Source organism: Oncorhynchus masou, chromosome 33 (assembly GCF_036934945.1).
Source record: "Oncorhynchus masou masou isolate Uvic2021 chromosome 33, UVic_Omas_1.1, whole genome shotgun sequence".
NCBI classification, from domain to species: Eukaryota; Metazoa; Chordata; class Actinopteri; order Salmoniformes; family Salmonidae; genus Oncorhynchus; species Oncorhynchus masou.
The window spans coordinates 26802512-26821651 of NC_088244.1; the positions used below are offsets into that span (position 1 = coordinate 26802512).

Sequence of the window (19140 nt, forward strand, 5' to 3'; positions counted from 1 at the left end):
ACTGACACGTTGACCTGATCCTAGATCAGCACTCCCACTCTGACAAACACATTGGGCACAATTCAGACTTAGGAAATGTACGCCTTTGATACATCCTTCTCAGTAGTTCGTATTCAGACTTAGGAAATGTACGCCTTTGATACATCCTTCTCAGTAGTTCGTATTCAGACTTACCTTATACAGGTGTGTAACAGGTTTTACAGGCGTGGTTCCCTTGTGTGCGCTGAATAAATGTATTTAAAAAACTGAAAACCCTCCCACTTGCTGGCCAACAGATTCTCTCTTAGAGTTTGCATTGAATAGGGTTTTCAGTACATTTATCTTAAAGGAAAACTCCACCCATAAACTATATTTTGGTATTAGTTTCATTAGTCCGCTGTTGACATAGTCCCAAAATGTTTTGTTTGTCAGCACTCAAGTTAAAAGATACTATAAGTAACTTTCAAAATACAGAAATCATCCCTGTAAGATGCGTTTTGAAATCATCCCTGTACGATTTCTATATTATGAAAGTTACACATTACTTCTGACTAGTAATACATTTAGAAACATTACAAGGCTTGCGCATCTGTTTTATCTGTGTTTTTTGTTGGTATAATTTTAGAGGGGGATAAATATTTTGTCTGGTAAAAAAACATCCGAGTGGCTGGTAGATAAAAAAAAACAAAAAAACTACCTGACACAAACGGGAAAGTGTAGAAAAAAAAGCAGTTATGCCCTGTCTAATATGATCCACTATTGTTAGCGACCCTCAGGAACAACTACACGGACATCACAGAGGAAAGGAAACTAACACTAAAATGATAGTTATAAATGTATGTGGGTATTGCTGACGGTGGATCCGGATAGGCCGACATGTCATGTCACGATTTTCAGTTTGATTCCATATGACACATTCATCTATAGGGATCATAAAGGTCAAATCTAAAATAATTGCTGTGTATATTTACAATTCCGTTCTAACAGACTACTTACTTAGCTAGCTCTTATCAATTTATAAATTACAGTGCACGGATATTATCGGGAAAAATAAAGTAGACGCGCTAAACTTGGAACCACAGGTTCGCACGACCTTATTCATGGTTTTGTCACGCGTAAAGGTGGTAGAATTATTAGGGCATTAACTCAAGGTCAGATTACGATCTGTAGACACAGCTCCACCCCCCAACGAATAGCAGGTGAATAGCATACTATTCTCATGCTTAAATTCAAGGTCAGAATACGCATTGAGAGAAAAATGCATAAAAAAGGAAATAACGTTCCATTTACGCATGCATAACGCGAGTCGGAATCCCCCCTTTATAAACTGAGTCAATTAAATGAGAGCCACAGGGCACGGGGCTATAAATAGCAGTGGGAGGAACACAGACCATGTGTATGAATAGCACCCGACTCCGGGTCAATACTTCTTTTCATTATGCCTTCTCTTTGGACAGCTGCACTTCGCTACAGGTAGACTAATTAGATTATTTAACCCACCAAAGCAAAGACAAACATTAGGGCTGGCACCATTACCGTATAACTGATGGTCATGAAAAATGTGTGTGGAACGAACAGCCAACTGGGCATTTGTGAGGTTGAGTCCGTTTCTGCCATAACATGGACTCTTAAACAACGTGAAACTTTCTCTTGTTACTCCTTGCTGAAATAAGCAAATGAGTCTTCTGTTGCCTGGGCAATGCCCCCGACAACGCAGCAGCAGCACAGAACGAGAATGAATAGAAGAATAGGTCTGGGTACCTCTAACCCTGGCAATTTCACTGGTAAACTCCTGGGAACACTCGCAATGGCTGCCTGGTATTGTGATGCAATACTTTTCATGGTAATGTAGAATGTTAATTTCAATGATGTGAATCATGCAATGGAGTTTTTTTTTTTTTTGCAATGTCAGTTGAGTCAACAAATCACAGCACATGTTTTACTTTCTGCTTTGCTTCTATGGGTACACTTGCAATGACCGCCAGTCCACCCATTATGCCATCATTGACTTGAATGAGAATCCCGTTCTACTCATTATATTTCTATGGCAAGCACATGCAGTCAGGAGAGGAGAAACTGTGCGCACATTTGTATTTTTTGCTATTCTAACTGTTATTACGGTGAATTACCATCATCGAAAATTACATGACAGTCACAGCCATAATACACGTTAATATGAAATGGAGGAGTGACTGTTGGGGACTAATTATTTTAATAATTTTTCTGTTGCATCATTGTGAGCTCACCGGTTAAGAATGGTCTATTCTTTTAATTAGGGTGGGGCGATAAAAATGAATCGGAGCAACAAAGCGAGATGACAAGGCAGTTTGGTGTGTGTGAGGTGTGGCATCTCTGCGGAGCGAAGCAGCACACCTGCGGTATTGTAATTAGTTGGCTGGTTACTGAGGTGAGGTGAAAGCTGCAGGACTGGGGGCTCCTAGGACGCCCCCCTATGCTCAGGAACACGGGAGTCACCAGCACTGACTGGCACTCAGGGAAGAGTCACCACGTACAAAGGATGACTCCATTTTGAATGTTTTCCCTACCCACATATCCCACCCCTTACACACACAATGATACCGACACAAACATAGAAGCGCACACAAAAACACACGTGACCATATTCAGAGGTGACTGTAGAGTACGCACACAAAAAAAACATGTAAGTTAACTTTTTCCCACAAAAACACACCATTAGATGTTTTTTTGGGGTGGCGGGGAATCTTGGAATAGTTTTATACAGGAAAACTACACAAGACAACCTTTTATGGTCACTTCCTGGATTTTTTTTTTTTGGGGGGGGGGGTATTTAGTTAATGACAGAAAGTGGCTAAATAAGATTACCTCGAGTCAGTGCCCCAGTGCATGGCATAGATTTTTGCCAGATGCCCCCTCAGTGTCCGTCTAGTGCGCATCTGAATTCGGCCAACTGGGTCGATGTTTGCTGTGATCTGAAGGGAAAGGGGGGGAAAACACTCAATGACCATGACACAATAGGCTGTGTATCTCCATGGGAAATGGGGATGCCCTTTACTAGGTTCTCTACTGTGAAACCATTGCCTTTCCTTATCAGCTCCCATGATGTTGCATTTACAGAAATATAGAGTGGGTGCTGCTGCTTCCAGGATTTGTTGGCTGGATGACACATATGGAGCCAAGCGAGAGCAGTCTCTATTCTTGTGAGCTATCTCTGCTGCTAGTTACGCTCAGCCTTTGAGCTGTGGACTCATTGAACCCCAGTGCATATCGCCTATTGCAATTTAACCTTTACTCAGCTTTGACAAAACGTTTAACATGACACGTTACCTGTATCCTGAATAATGAAGTTGACTTCAGTGGTTCCCCATCCCCGTGTCTGAACTGCACTCGAAGGGATCTGTTTGTTTCAACAGAGTGATGAAGGTGGAAAGGGGTCTTACCTGAGACAGGGTAGCATCTGCACACGCTTTCCTGGCATCCTGGAGGTTAAAAAAGAAAAAAAGTTACATTTAATTTTCAAAAAACGAACTAGCCAAGTCTTAATTTTATCCCACAAACGCTTGATAATGTAACAATATCAAAAAAACAAAAATCCACCTCAATAATCGAAGTGGTGAGCCAATAATTTCAGTGATCACGGAGACAATTACCATTCCCACTGACCGGATAAACATTACCACTTACTAACACTACACAACCAAAAGTATGTGGCCACTTGCTTGATGAACAACTCAATCCAAAATCATTTGGAGTTGGTCCCCCCTTTGACGGAATAAAATTCTCCACTCTAATGGGAAGGCTTTCCACTAGATGTTGAAACATTGCTGCAAGGGCTAGCTTCCATTCAGCCACAAGAGCATTAGTGAGGTCAGGCACTGATGTTGAGTGATTAGGCCTGGTTCGCAGTTTGCATTCTTATTCACCCCAAAGTTGTTTGATGGGGTTGAGGTCAGGGCTCTGTGCAGACCAGTCAGGTTCTTCCACACTGATCGACAAACCATTTCCGTATGCACCTCGCTTGGTGCACGGGGGCAACGTAATGCTGAAACAGGAAAGTGCCTTTCCTAAACTGTTGCCACCAAGTTGGAAGCACAGAATCATCTAGAATATAATTTTATGCTATCGTGTTAAGATTTCCGTTCACTGAAACTAAGGGGCCTAGCCCAAACCATGAAAACCCGCCCCAGACCATTATTCCTCATCCACCAAACTTTACAGTTGACATTATGCAGTCGGGCAGGTAGCGTTCTCCTGGCAGTTGCCAAACCCTGATGTGTCCGTTGGACTGCCAGATGATAAGTGTGATATATCACGGCAGAAAACGTGTTTCCCCTGCTCAGAGTCCAATGCCAGCGAGCTTTATACCACTTCAGCCGACGCTTGGCATTGCGCATGGTGATCTCAGGATGGTGTGCGGCTGCTAAGCCATGAAAACTAATTCCATGAGACGCCCGACATTGCTGACGTTGCTTCCAGAGGCAGTTTGGAACTCCTGTAGTGAGTGTTGCAACCGAGGGAAGATTTTTTTTTAGGTGCTACATGCTTCAGCACTCAACGGTCCCGTTCCGTGAGCTTGTGTGGACTACCACTTCGCGGCTGAGATGTTGTTGCTCCTTGAGACTTTTCCACTTCACAATAACAGCACTTACAGTTGCCCGGGGGAAGCTCTAGCAGGGCAGACATTTGACGAACTGACTTGTTGGAAAAGTGGAACCCTATGACGGTACCGCATTGAAAGTCACTGAGCTCTTCAGTAAGGCCATTCTACTGCCAATGTTTGTCTACGGAGATTGCATGGCTGTGTGCTCAAATATATACATCTGTCAGCAACGGGTATGTCCACATACCTTTGAATATACAGTGTCTTCAGAAAGTACTCAGACTCCTCGACTTTTCCCACATTTAGACTATTTCCTTATTCTTACATGGATTAAATATTTTTTCCAGTAATCTACACAGTACCCCATAACAGAGCAAAAACAGGATAAGATTATTGAAACAAATATAAACTATTTACCTAACTATTCAGACCCTTTGCTATGAGACTAGAAATTGAGCTCAGGTGCATCCTTTTTCCCACTGATCATCCTGGAGATTTTTCTACAACTTGGAAGTCGCCCAGTGGTAAATTCAATTGATGGAACATGATTTGGAAAGGCACACACCTGTCTATAGAAGGTCCCACAGCTGACAGTGCATGTCAGAGAAAAACCCAAACCATGAGGTCAAAGAAACCTGGAACCATCCCGACAATGAGGCATGGTGGTGGCAGCATCATGCTGTGGGGATGTTTCCAGCAACAGGGACTGGTCAGGATTGAGGCAAAGATGACCGAGGCAAAGATGACCGTAGCAAAGTACAGAGAACTCCTTTATGAAAACCTGCTCCAAAGAGCTCAGGACCTCAGACTGGGGCGAATGTTCACCTTCCAATAGGACAACAACCCTAAGTACACAGCCAAGACAATGCTGGATGTTCTTGAGGGGCTCAGCCAGAGCCTTGAACCTGATCGAACATCTCTGGAGAAACCTGAAAATAGCTGTGCAGCGACGTACCCCATCCAAACTGACAGAGCTTGAGAGGATGTGCAGAGAAGAATGGGAGAAACCCCCCAAATACACGTGTGCCAAGCTTGTAGCATCATACCCAAGAAGACTCGATGCTGTAATCACTGCCAAAGGTACTTCAACAAAGTACTGAGTAAAGGGTCTGAAAACTGATGTAAATGTGAAGTTTTTTAATACAAATTTGTAAAACCTGTTTATTTTTTGTCATTACGGGGTGTGTAAATTGATGAGGGAGAAAAAAACTATTGAATCAATTTTAGAATAAGGTTGTCATCTAAATAAAAAAGTGGAACAATAGGTCTGTAGTGTACCGCCAACTCCACCTACTTAGGCTCAGTTTTGACTAATCCCATTTAGTATATATAATATTAATATATATACCCGTATCAAACAAATCTTATCTGTTCCCTAAACCATTTCCTTTCAAGTCAAGATAAAATGTGAACAGTCAGATTATTGTGCCAATGGATGTGCTAGTTGCTCAATCCATATAACACAAAATCGGCACGCTAAACCTATATTGACAAACTGTTTTTTAATCATTGCAGTAGCACACTGACAATAAACAATCAAGCTATAGACATTGTACAAAACATTGAGATCACCATCCTAATATTGAGTTGCATGCATCCCTCCCCCTTCTGACCTCCGAACAGCCTCAATCTGTCGGGGTATGGACTATACAAGGTGTCGAAAGCGTTCGATCCACATGGATGCTGGCCCATGTTGACTCCAAAGTTGTCCTTCTTGATACACAAAATAAATTGCTGAGTGTGCAAAACACAGCAGCGTTGCAGTTCGAAACAAACCGGTGTGCCTGGCACCTACTACCATACCCCGTTCAAAGGCACTTCAATCTTTTGTCTTGCCCATTCCCCCTCTGAATGGCACACAGACACAATCCATGTATCAATTGTATCCAGGCTTAAAAATCCTTCTATAACCTGTCTCCCCCCCTTATCTACACAGACTTAAGTGGATTTAACAAGTGACATCAATAAGGGATCATAGCTTCCACCTGGATTCTCCTGGTCATTCTGTGTCATGGAAAGAGCAGGTGTTCATGTTTTGTACACTTAGTGTACAAAAGAACACTAGCTAGCTAAAGGCTACATATTTCAAGCTATTGCATGATTCATGAGACACACAAAACAGAAAAGCACCTCAAGGATACAAACATGCAACACTTGAACAGACCACGCTCAGCAAACAATTACATAAATCTCAGGAACATACTATACATTAGAGGTCGAACGAGTTTTCAAGTTTTCATAACATTCTTAAATCGGTATTTTTGGGCGCCGATTTGTAAAAAAACATTCTTATTTGCAATGACGGCCTAGGAACTGTGGGTTAACTGCCTCGTTCAGGGGCAGAAAGACAGATTTTCACCTTGTCAGCTCGGGGGATCCAATCTTGCAACCTTAGTTAACTAGTCCAATGCAATAACGACCTGCCTCTCTGGTTGCATTCCACACTGCCTGTTACGCAAATGCAGTAAGCCAAGGTAAGTTGCTAGCTAGCATTAAACTTATCTTATAAAAAAACTATCAATCACTAGTTAACTACACATGGTTGATGATATTACTAGATACTATCTAGCGTGTCCTGTGTTGCATATAATCTGACTGAGCATACAAGCATCTAAGTATCTGACTGAGCGGTGGTAGGCAGAAGCAGGCGCGTAAATATTCATTCAAACAGCACTTTTGTGCGTTTTGCCAGCAGCTCTTCGTTGTGCGTCAAGCATTGCGCTGTTTATGACCTCAAACCTATCAACTCCCGAGATGAGGCTGGGTTCTCTAGAAAGGGTTGCGATTCTGTGATTCACAGTGAGTTTGTGTGTCACACCAGCTTCATCTCGAGAGTTGATAGGTTTGAAGTCATAAACAGCGCAATGCTTGACGCACAACAAAGAGCTGCTGGCAAAACGCACGAAAGTGCTGTTTGAATGAATATTTACACGCCTGCTTCTGAAATGGCTGGCTAATTAGCGCACGCTAATAGCGTTTCAAACTTCATTCGCTCTGAGCCTTGGGGTGGTTGTTTCCCTTGCTCTGCATGGGTAACGCTGCTTCGATGTGGTGGCTGTTGTCGTTGTGTTGCTGGTTCGGGCCCAGGGAGGAGCGAGTAGAGGGACGGAAGCTATAATGTTACACTGGCAATACTAAAAGTGCCTATAAGAACATCCAATAGTCAAAGGTTAATGAAATATAAAATGGTATAGAGGGAAATAGTCCTATAATAACTACAACCTAAAACTTCTTACCTGGGAATATTGAAGACTCATGTTAAAAGGAACCACCAGCTTTCAAATGTTCTCATGTTCTGAGCAAGGAACTGAAACGTTAGCTTTCTAACATAGCACATATTGCACTTTTACATTCTTCTCCAACACTTTGTTTTTGCATTATTTAAACCAAATTGAACATGTTTCATGATTTATTTGAGGCTAAATTGATTGTATTGATGTATTATATTAAGTTAAAATAAGTGTCAATTCAGTATTGTTGTAATTGTCATTATTACAAAAATATATATATATATATTTTTAAATCGGCCGATTAAATCGGTACCGGCTTTTTTGGACCTCAAATAATCGGTATCGGCATTATGATTTTTCAATCGGTCGACCTCTACTATACATTCCTCCAACTTGTTCAACAAACTCACTGTTAAATCTACCCACAGCACACTACCCAAATCTAGATATATACGCACACACGCTGAATCTGTGTTTACATTGTTGTATCCTTGAATCCTAGTGGGATAAGGAAAAAGGCAGGGAGGTAAGAGCTAAGCCAAACATACTACAGCCTCAAACACAGCTCTAACTAAATTAGTATTCTAATTCCTTATTCTTTGATCAAACATGCATAGTGCTGTCATCACTCAGTATGGAAGGTGGGGCCAATTGCATGAGAAAAACAAGGAAGGTGGGGCACAAGGACCTGTGAGTTTAACTTTATGTTCATTCGGCTGAATTAGGATACACTATGAAAACAATGCGAGTTAGACACGGTTTGACAATATTGCAATACTATTTTTGCGCTAGTTGACTGTTCCTGCACCAAAACTCCAGACTTCTTCCTTCATAGGTTGGTCACCATTTGCATTTTAAATAGGAAGCCAATTTGTTTACGGCACTTATTTTCCATGAATGACCAAGACGTATTTCCTCAAGGCTCTATTGCCCCTTTGCAGCAGACATAGTGAGCAATATGATTGGACCATGGAACTGCAATAAAACCAGTACTGAATCGCAAAAATACATTTAGAATTGTAAGAGTCGCAAAATATATATATATATATAAATATAATCCTAATTCCCAGCCCTATTCAAAACTGACAACTAATCACAAATTAAACCGTTCTCACTTTTGCAATCCAGCTTGCTACTAGTATCTTGCAGAGAGATTTCACAGCAGCTAGCAAGTTATGAGAGAATTGGCTGTGACTAAAATAGGTGCAGGAGTAGTTATAGTTTGAAGCATTTTAAAGTGCAGAAATTTTAAATCGTATTGTTCAACTGAGAACAATGTTTTTGTTAGACTTTCGGGACAGCTGGTGAATTGTAGTTCCCTCTAGTGGTGCCATGTAAAAATCACTGCACAGAAATTCCCAATGCATTTATGAGAAGAAAGCAGGGAGAGGACGATTGTGGAGGACCTACTCTGATCTGGTTCTTGAGCTGCTCGGCCTCCTGGCGTAGCTGGTCCAGTTCGCTCATTTTCCTCTGCTAATGGTGTGCCTCGCTCCGCCGCCGGGACTCCTGCTGATCTGAGGGGAAAGGAAGAGGGACAAACTCAACACCTTGGTCACAAACCGTTTCTCCTATTAGCAATTAGAGGTACTCACCAGACCAGGGTTCAAACTGTATTTGAAATCTGATAAAGTCCTAAAAAGTACAAACCCAGCCCAACTCCAGGCAAGCTCATGCTCTCTGAACCCAGGTCTGGTACACAGGCAGCTCAATAAACAGCTGTTACAGGGGCCCTAACAAGGCCATCAGCTCAAAGTGACGGTCCAAATCCCTGAGACAGGCTCAATATGCTTGAGGCGCAGCAAGGACAAGCTCGGAGAAAGTAGGGTTGAATGTTCCAGAGACCATGTTATGGTAAGTTGCTATTTCTAAATAGTAGCCATTAGATGTTCAAGCTAATACCTTAGTGCTGTGAAAGATAGGAGAAACTGAAGAGGTGTTCATGTAACATCCAAGAAAATAACTGCAGAGAAGAAATTGTTCACCATTTGGACTCAGCAAACACAAGCTTCAGTAAAATACACAGGAAAGCATATTCCTGCTCAGAATCACACAACATCGCTCTGAAAGATCCACAAGGCACACACAAACTCACTGTGAATCACAGAATCACAACCCTTTCTAGAGAACCCAAGATGTGTCCTTGCCAGCCTGAAACGGTTACCTAGCAACAGGATTCTGCAGCTAGTTTGTGCTAAAGATCACTTTTTTCAATTATGCAAAACTCTCCCCTTCTCTATACACTGGCCAACCCAAGGCAAACATCTGGCACTTGGCGGCCGGTAGCCATTCCTGGACAACTGAGGCTAAATTAAAATCCATTCAGACTGCGAAACCCTTGAGAACATACCCCTCCTTTGGCTTGCCGAACGGAGAGAGTGCTGGAGCGTGAAAAGAGAGGAGCCGAGTGGGTTCTGTGAGTTAGTTCTAGCCCAGAGGTGCTCAGGTGAGAAGGGCAGGCACTAGTGCAGCGCTCAGATGCTCTGGCCCTGGTCAGTGGGCTCAGAACTCTCCTTCCAATGTCATCCCTGTAATCCTGGGACACAGTTGATTCAGCTCCTCCAGCTAAATCCGGTTAAGACAAAACCTGCTGATGATCCTAAAAGCAGTGGCTATCCCGCTGACCCCAATCCTTTGGTCAACGGGCTTATCCCTGACACATTCTCTGGAGAAAGAGCAGGAAATACAAAAACAAACGTATAGGCTAATTAGTGTAGGTATAAATGCTGCAAGTTGAAAGTTCTGCATATTGACTGTCTGGGTTGAAGATCATTATTAGCTGATGGAGACTGCTAAGCACTAATGCTACCACGAGCACTACGCAACAATGCTCATCTTACATTTCTACCAAACGGTTCACAAAAATAAAAGAGCTCATTGTCAATATCAACCAGTTGCCATTGATTTTTACAAGACAAATTGTGGTCTTTTGTGTTCGTACATTGACAGGCTTCCTTCCGGCTTTACGAGTCACAGGTTTCTCCAATGTCCGTAGGGAATAGATATAAAGTAGAGCATTTCTTTAAACTTTTGTGCCAACCATTACATCCACCTTTGTCATTAACAACTCACAGTTAAAGAAACACTTGGCTAAACACTACTAATATCCACATTTCTGAATTGTATGTAGACCACCGATACTCAAATTCTAATTGAGAAGGTCCGGTCACACAAAAACGTCCTAGGTGGCAAAAGTCTGGATAGATATTATAATTCATCGCCGTTGTAACAAACTCCCACCACGCGACCCAAGCAACACCAACCCCAATTTTTGTTTTGGTGGGGAGGCGGCCCGGCTCGTATTGGCCCAATTCTAGGTCCGGATCTGGACTGCGGTCCACCTATTGACTATTGCTGGTGTAGACTATCACAGTTGTACAAAACATTTACCATCCTGTCTGGATTTTCCTTACCTCCCTTTCGCTCTGTCTTTTCTGTACAGGTCGTGGGTCCTAAGAGCTTGGAGACCTTCTAAATGACAAGACCTTTTCCTTTAAACACCCGACATCTCATCAGCTACCTGCCACCTGATTGGCCCGTGGGGCTAACTACGTCTGATTCTAAGCAATGAGACTTAGCCCCCTAATCTTGTTGATAAAAATGTGTCATGGTAATATCTCTAATTCTTCTCGTCTTTTCCTTGACGAGAGCCTTGGTGTCAGAGCCAGTTAGCAGGACCTGCGTGTGGCCTTTTCACAGAACCAATGCTATACAGACATGGACCTCCAAACTCCACATAAAAACCTGTCGCTATTTTAACTAAATACACTTACAAGAAACAGTGGAGTGAGTAGTAGGGCCTTGAATAGAGTGAGTAGTAGGGCCTTGAGTAGAGTATTCTAAACTACATGATGCCTTGAATAGGCTTAGGGATATCTAGGCTGTAGTAATTGGACCATATTGGATGCTGGTGGACAAAATACATTTGTAAATCCTCTTACAATAGTCCAATAAATACAAACAAAGTGCCATTAATATTCAAATTGAGAGGGAATAAGTACCTGCAAAATTAGTCAAACTGACAGCAATTAACCCGACCATGGTGGCAGAAATATGAGTGGGGCTCTATAAATGTCGGCAGAAGTGGAATTTGTTTGGCGCACCAAACAATTAAGGCAACAGGGATCTTGATCCAGATGGGGATCGAATGTATCTGCCTAAACCAAGAATCTTATCCACTTAGCTAGCAAACCAAATGCATAGCCGGAGCCCTGAGCTAGATTTGACACATCTTAGTTTTCTTATAGTTATACTTAACTTCTAGTTAGTTATAAGCAGTAAGCATAGCACATACCACCGCAGCCCCAGCGAGGCAGGGGTGCCACCAACCCCAAAATAATACATTATTTTTGGTATTGAAAAACGACGTAGGTATTTCAAAATACCCCGGTATATCGCCCAAGCCTAATTCAGGAGGGGATTTTTCTGTTCCGGTGGTGGGAGTGTGTTGAAACATCTGGCAGCCCCACTGATGGTGTGTCTCTACACTGCTGCCTTCACTCTCAGCCGGCTATTTTTAGAGAGGTGGAGGACGAGGGAAGCAGACTTTACATTTTCCAGCCAGTCCTATCAGCTCCATCATCTCAAGCACACGCAGTGACAAGGGGAGAGGGAAGTGAAATTAGACTCTGCACCAGAGCTTTAAAGACATTTCTTCCTATAAAGCAAAACATTTAGTTCTGTATCAAGCCCTGACTTCACATTGTACGGCCGTTTGACATAGGGAAGCCTAAAAACCTTAAACCGCCGAGGAATGCCTTAATTTTGAAAAGCATCTAGTAGCAATTGATTACTTCCATAGTATAACAGCTATAGATTTGATCAGAGTAAAAGTGAACAACAGACATTATTAGGCCTCCTTTTCAATCACATTATTGGCTCAGAGACAAAGCAGTCAAATGAATTGATCTTTCAGAACCCAATTCATCCTACCCCCGATATGCATGTTAACGTTATTCATATTAACAATACCATTAAAACAGACCTGATTTATTCTAAATGGAAAAATGAATCAGAACCCGTACACATGAAGGTGGTAGGAAATTGTTGGGCCAGTAACCAAAAGGCCGCTGTTTAGAATCCCGAGCGGACGAGGTGGGGGGAAAATCTGTCGGTGTGCCACTGAGCAAGGCACTTAAACCTAAATGCCCTTGTAAGTCGCTCTGGATAAGAGTGTCTGCTAAAATAACGTAAATGTAAAAACAAGGCTTGACTCAACATGAATTAATGTGGGAGGTTGGTGGACTATTGTGGTGTAAACCGCAGAGGGGCAGGAAGAAGAGGGAAGCTCCTCCCCATGGCATAAGGTAGAGGACTGAGGCAGGCCGGGCGGGTAGGCAGGGAGATGTTCTAGTGCACAGGAAGATACAGGGAAGGGAGGTGAAGGACAGAGACAGATTAACCTAATGAGAGTGAACAAGCAGAGGACGATAGGGAGGAGAGCGGCTAATTAACCCCTTGGTGAAGGGGAACAGGGTGTGGTAACCTTCAAGGCATTAAGAGCCCGGTGGAGCAGACGCACAAACCCAGTCACCTTGCTGCTGCTGGGAGCCTCTTAAGTCCGCAGCCTAAGAGATCGGTGCTACTACAGATGAGCCACACACTGTGGCCATTCACTTAACCCAAAACCAAGACATAACTCCATTTGCCTTGCAGTCATCGACTCCAAAGTTTATCTTGGCATACATCTTTTATTACAAACATAGATTCAACCAAGTGCTCATAAATAAGTTACACGGAGATAGCCAATGATTTCTATGGGCTTGTTCTCAACTAGCCTACCTGGTTAAATAAAGATGAAATAAAATTTCAGTGAATTTCAATTTCAGGGTTTGAAAGCTTTGCCCAAAAATATTTTCTCTTGTTGAGTTAATTGCATGGTTATCTAAATAATTACTATTAATTGCAATTCCCTAAAAAATATTATACATTGGTTGTAGTCAATGTATTTTGATTGTAAGGGAACAAAAACTGTATTCTAAGAAAATATCATATCCACAACTATTAGATCTAGCCTACGCCACTTCTTATCCAGGTTTTTCAACAAACTAGAATTGGTTCTGTTCTGGTTAAAATCGTTGTAGGAAATGTTTGCTAAATCTAGACCGAAAGGTTGCAAGTTCAAATCCCCAAGCTGACAAGGTACATATCTGTCGTTCTGCCCCTGAACAGGCAGTTAACCCACTGTTCCCAGGCCGTCATTGAAATAAGAATTTGTTCTTAACTGACTTGCCTGGTTAAATAAAGGTTCATTTAAAAAAAATGATTATTATTATTTTAAATTCAGCCATGGCATTCTAAACATTTTTGTTTGGTTAGCTAGCCAACATTAGCATACCCGCTAGCTACTTCAGCGCAAATTGTATTACTGTTACCTAAAGAAAAGCATGAGCAAGTGTCTGTTTGAACTTTCTATAAGTTTCCCTTCAAAGTTGTTGCTCGTAATTGTGCGCATAGTGGATGGTTTCAACACCAAGAGAGACAGACTGCTCTACAGCTGGTGAGACCAGAGAGTGCCCGGTGTTGCGCTCAAAAGCAAGGGTGTGGAAGCACAGACACTTGGGTGAAAAGAATAAGTTGAAAAAATTAACTGTGTAAAAAAAGGTAACTATAATCAACACGTTAACCTTTTTTATTTAACTAGGCAAGTCAGTTAAGAACAAATTCTTATTTACAATGACGACCTACACCGGCCAAACCCGGACGACGCTGGGCCAATGGGACTCCCAATCACGTCCGGTTGTGATAAAGCCTGGATTCGAACCAGGGTGCCTGTAGTGACACCTCTAAACACTGAGATAGATGCAGTGCCTTACGACTGCTGTGCCACTCGGGAGCCCCCAATTCCAGAGTAACACGGTGTTACCCAGATAATAAAACTAAGGTTTGTTCTCTAAATACAGGAAATGTCTCTGAAAACAGACAGAGCATGCGCATGTTTCAGCACATGATACCATGGATACTTCGCATGAGGCTCTGACAACCAACCATTGATTTTTTCACTTGCCTATTTCAGCCATGAGGACATTAATGACTTCACTGCCTCTGGGGTTAAAAAAATAATAATCTCATGACTGAAAATCAATCTCAGATGGATTATCTCAGGCCAAGTTAACCTCCCCTTTCATGTAAGAAAGTCATGACCATCATGCTTTTAGGGAAAGATGATAATTTTGCATTAAATTGAGTTTGACCAATTCCAGTCCCGTTTCTTTGGGAGTTCAGGGTCCTCCCCGGTATAATTTTTATGTAGAAGGACTGAGAAGCTCAGGTGTGGTGACTTTTAAAAGGACATTCTACAAAAAATAAAATGCTGACACCATCTAAAACAATTTCCACCCCCAGAAATAAGCCCAATAACGTGGTGGTAAAAGTTATTGAAATTATTTTAACATTTTAATGTACATTCTCCGTTTCCACAATCTGGTTTCCGAGCTGTCATGGGTGCACCTCGGCCACGCTAAAGGTCCTAAACGATGTCATAAGTCGCTCTGGATAAGAGCGTCTGCTAAATGACTTAAATGTAAATGTAATCGATAAAAGACAATACTGTGCAGCTGTATTCATCGACCTGGCCAGGCTTTCGACTCTGTCAATCACCACATTCTTATCGACAGACTCAACAGCCTTGGTTTCTCAAATGACTGCCTTGCCTGGTTCACCAACTACTTCTCAGACAGAGCTCAGTGTGTCAAATCGGAGGGCCTGTTGTCCGGACCTCTGGCAGTCTATGGGGGTGCCTAAGGGTTCAATTCTCTGGCCTACTCTATTCTTCTCACACACACACACACACACACACACACACACACACACACACACACACACACCAATGACGTCGCTCTTGCTGCTGGTGATTCTCTGATCCACCTCTACACAGACACTATTCTGTATACTTCTGGCCCTTTGGGCACTGTTAACTAACCTCCAAATGACCTTCAATGTCATACAACTCTCCTGCCGTGGCCTCCAACTGCTTTTAAATGCTAGTAAAATGAAATGCTTGCTCTTCAACTGATTGCTGCTTGCACCCGCCCGCCTAGCATCACTACTCTGGACGGTTCTGACTTAGAATATGTGGACAACTACAAATACCTAGGTGTCTGGCTAGACTGTAAACTCTCCTTCCAGACTCACATCAAGCATCTCCAATCCAAAATGAAATCTAGAATCGGCTTCCTATTTCACAACAAAGCCTCCTTCACTCATGCTGCCAAACATACCCTCGTAAAACTGACTATCCTACCGATCCTTGACTTCGGCAATGCCATTTACAAAATAGCCTCCAACACTCTACTCAGCAAATTGGATGTAGTCTATAACGGTGCCATCTGTTTTGTCACCAAAGCCCCATATACTACCCACCACTGCGACCTGTATGCTCTCGTTGGCTGGCCCTCGCTTCATATTCGTCACCAAACACACTGGCTCCAGGTCATCTATAAGTCTTTGCTAGTTAAAGCCCAGCCTCATCTCAGCTCACTGGTCACCATTGCAGCATCCACCCGTAGCACACGCTCCATCAGTTATATTTCACTGGTCACCCCAAAGCCAATTCCTCATTTGGCCGCTTTTCCTTACAGTTCTCTGCTGCCAATGACTGGAACAAATTGCAAGAATCACTGAAGCTGGAGACTCATATCTCCCTCACTAACTTTAAGCATCAGTTGTCAGAGCAGCTCACAGATCACTGCACCTGTACATAGCCCATCCAACTACCTCATCCCCATACTGGTATTTATTTTTGCTCCTTTGCACCCCAGTATCTCTACTTGCACATTCATCTTCTGTACATATATCACTCCAGTGTTTAGTTGCTAAATTGTAATTATTTCAACACTATGGCCTATTTATTGCCCTTATCTTACCTCATTTGCACACACTATATACTTTTTCTATTGTGTTATTGACTGTTTGTTTATTCCATGTATAACTGTTGTTTGTGTTGCATGCTTTGTATTATATTGGCCATGTCGCAGTTGTAAATGAGAACTTGTTTCCAACTAGCCTACCTGGTTAAATAAAAGGTGAATAAAATAAATAAATAATAATAATAATAATATTGGACCATGCAAGGCTGTAGACTAAGTTAATCCACTGGTGGCACAAACATCTTCAGTTGATGGCCCCAGCACATGATTTGGTCGCACCAATGTTTCGCTTCTGCCCGGCGATAATGACTTGACCCGTGTCCTAAAAATGTACTTGCATTCCATACAGAACCAAGCTAATAATGATTAGCCATCTTTTAAATGAGCATGCTCTTGCAGGGCTTGGCATTCAGGAAAATTTGGCAGTGGCATACGAATGAAAAGAATACTGGCCAGGGAAAGCGGATGGTGGGGGATTATTTAAATGTTCTTTAAATTTGTGGGCTGAGCAAATAGCATTTAGACTATAATGGAGCTGGGCAATATGACAAATATCATATCACAGCATTTAATTTTTTTTTTTTTTTTTTTTTTAATTGGATGGTATTTTATGTTTTGAAATACAAAAGATCAAAAAAATTGCTTTATGAGTAGTGCGTGACCCTAGGGTGGCAACACAAATTCTAAATGATTTCAATGGGTCTTTGACTGTTCAATTAAAGCAAAAATACTTTTCCACGCATTTTCATCAATTTCTGCAATCATTTGAGAATTTCCACACCGCCACTTACGTTTGCACGATAATGGGAAAACAATCTAGGTTAATTTTTAACCAAAAGTTGAGAGCAAAACCCTCAGGTGAACTGTTGGAATCATGGAAACTATTATTCTAATTCTAGCATTGGAATATAATTGCGGGCACTATAAAGATAGTGACCATGTCAAATAAAACTAATGAAAATGTTATTGTAACTGGGTAGGAACCAAGTGTGGATACGTGTTTCCCAGGGGACTATAATCTTTAGCTAAATTGAATGTTCTCTTAGATACTTCATATAGCTAACATTCATGCTTCACGTATTCCTATTTGATTTAGAAGATACTGGTCCACCATCACTGGTATTATCAGGCTGTACAGCTAATTACGTTTGCTCTGATGAACTAGTGATTAGCATTAGCAGCTAACAAGATTTAGGTTGAACTTGTTAAGAAAAGACAAACGGTGTAATATTAGAACGCTAGTGGATATATATTAAGAATCAAAGTGAAAAAGCATTGTTGTCATTAACATTGTTGCATATGCTGCATTGTCCATGCAGACTGAACGCAAGTGTGTCGTGGTAGAAGAACCACAAACACTCTCACTGAGTTACAGGGAGCAGAGCAGGGCTAGGTCTGTGTGGAAAGAGGCACGAGAGAGAGAGATGACTCAAGTAGTGAACTATAAAAATGGATGTTACACATGGCGTATCACATTTAACAAACCAAATTCAAATACTGTTATAGAAGGTAAAGTAAAAACCGGTCCGTGTATCAATACCGGTATATCATACATTACGGTATACCGCCCAGCACCACCCTATAATGACCTACCCTCCATACACAAATAATAATTACTTTTTAACTTGACAATATCATATATGAATTGTTTAGAGGGGGGCGAAACACACTTTACTTTAATGGAAACCCTATAAAAACATGATATTCTAAGCCCACAACAATACTTAAACTACATCAGGAGACCACTTTTCAGGTCAGAGAATAAATAAATAATAATTTGGAGGGGGTAGTTGCTCTTTAAATTGTGCACCAAGCAATAGACTTGTTTGGCTAGCTGTGTTTTTTTTAGGCTTTGGCAGTATACAGGGTTATATGGATAAAGCCACAGGATGGTTTTTCAATACCGTTGAACCTATTTATTTGAAGTCTAATACATGTGTAGATACTTGAAGCAAATACCTGCAGTCCACTTGTGCAATACGTTAGGAGATAAAAGAACATTGCGTTCTTCATTTCACCAGTCACAATATGTAGCTTACGGTTGTCCCCAGTCTCGCTGTGTTTGTTTACAAGCACACAACCACGAGAGACCATAGGCGTGTGAGTCACTCACTGTCGAGCAGCATGCACCAGGTTATCTAATTACAGTATGGAATTCACAACTAAATGTTTGCCAGCTAGTTATCTTATAACTACTAAGTTCACTGTCTAAAATGTGCTAAAAGCTCCGCAGTTTGGTTTGCTAAATAAGTAGCTAGTTAGCTATCTAGCTAAGTGGTTAGCTTCTAACAAAATCAAGCATTTGCTTGGTAACAGCAGAAGATCACCCCCTGGATCAAGAGCTTTGCTGGCTGGCGAATATTCATTTGTGCCTGCAGCAAACTGAGTAGAATGAGTTACGTATATAGTTTAGGTCAGAAACTGTACAAAATGTTCCCAATGCGCTCGTTAGCATTTCATTAGCATTCTGATGATTCATTAGAAC

The 19140-nt window shown here is 41.8% G+C and overlaps 1 protein-coding gene across 1 annotated transcript in view; it reads right to left on the bottom strand.

Moving 5' to 3' along the window:
- Window positions 1-19140, bottom strand: part of LOC135528171 (guanine nucleotide-binding protein G(I)/G(S)/G(T) subunit beta-1-like) — a 58615-nt gene that overhangs the window by 17317 nt on the left and 22158 nt on the right. The window contains exons 2-4 of the mRNA XM_064957067.1: window positions 9199-9305; window positions 3399-3437; window positions 2824-2930 (exon numbers count right to left, since the gene is read on the bottom strand). Of these exons, the coding sequence (XP_064813139.1) occupies window positions 2824-2930; window positions 3399-3437; window positions 9199-9255 (203 nt within the window). The 5' untranslated portion in view covers window positions 9256-9305. The remainder of the gene's footprint in view (window positions 1-2823; window positions 2931-3398; window positions 3438-9198; window positions 9306-19140) is intronic.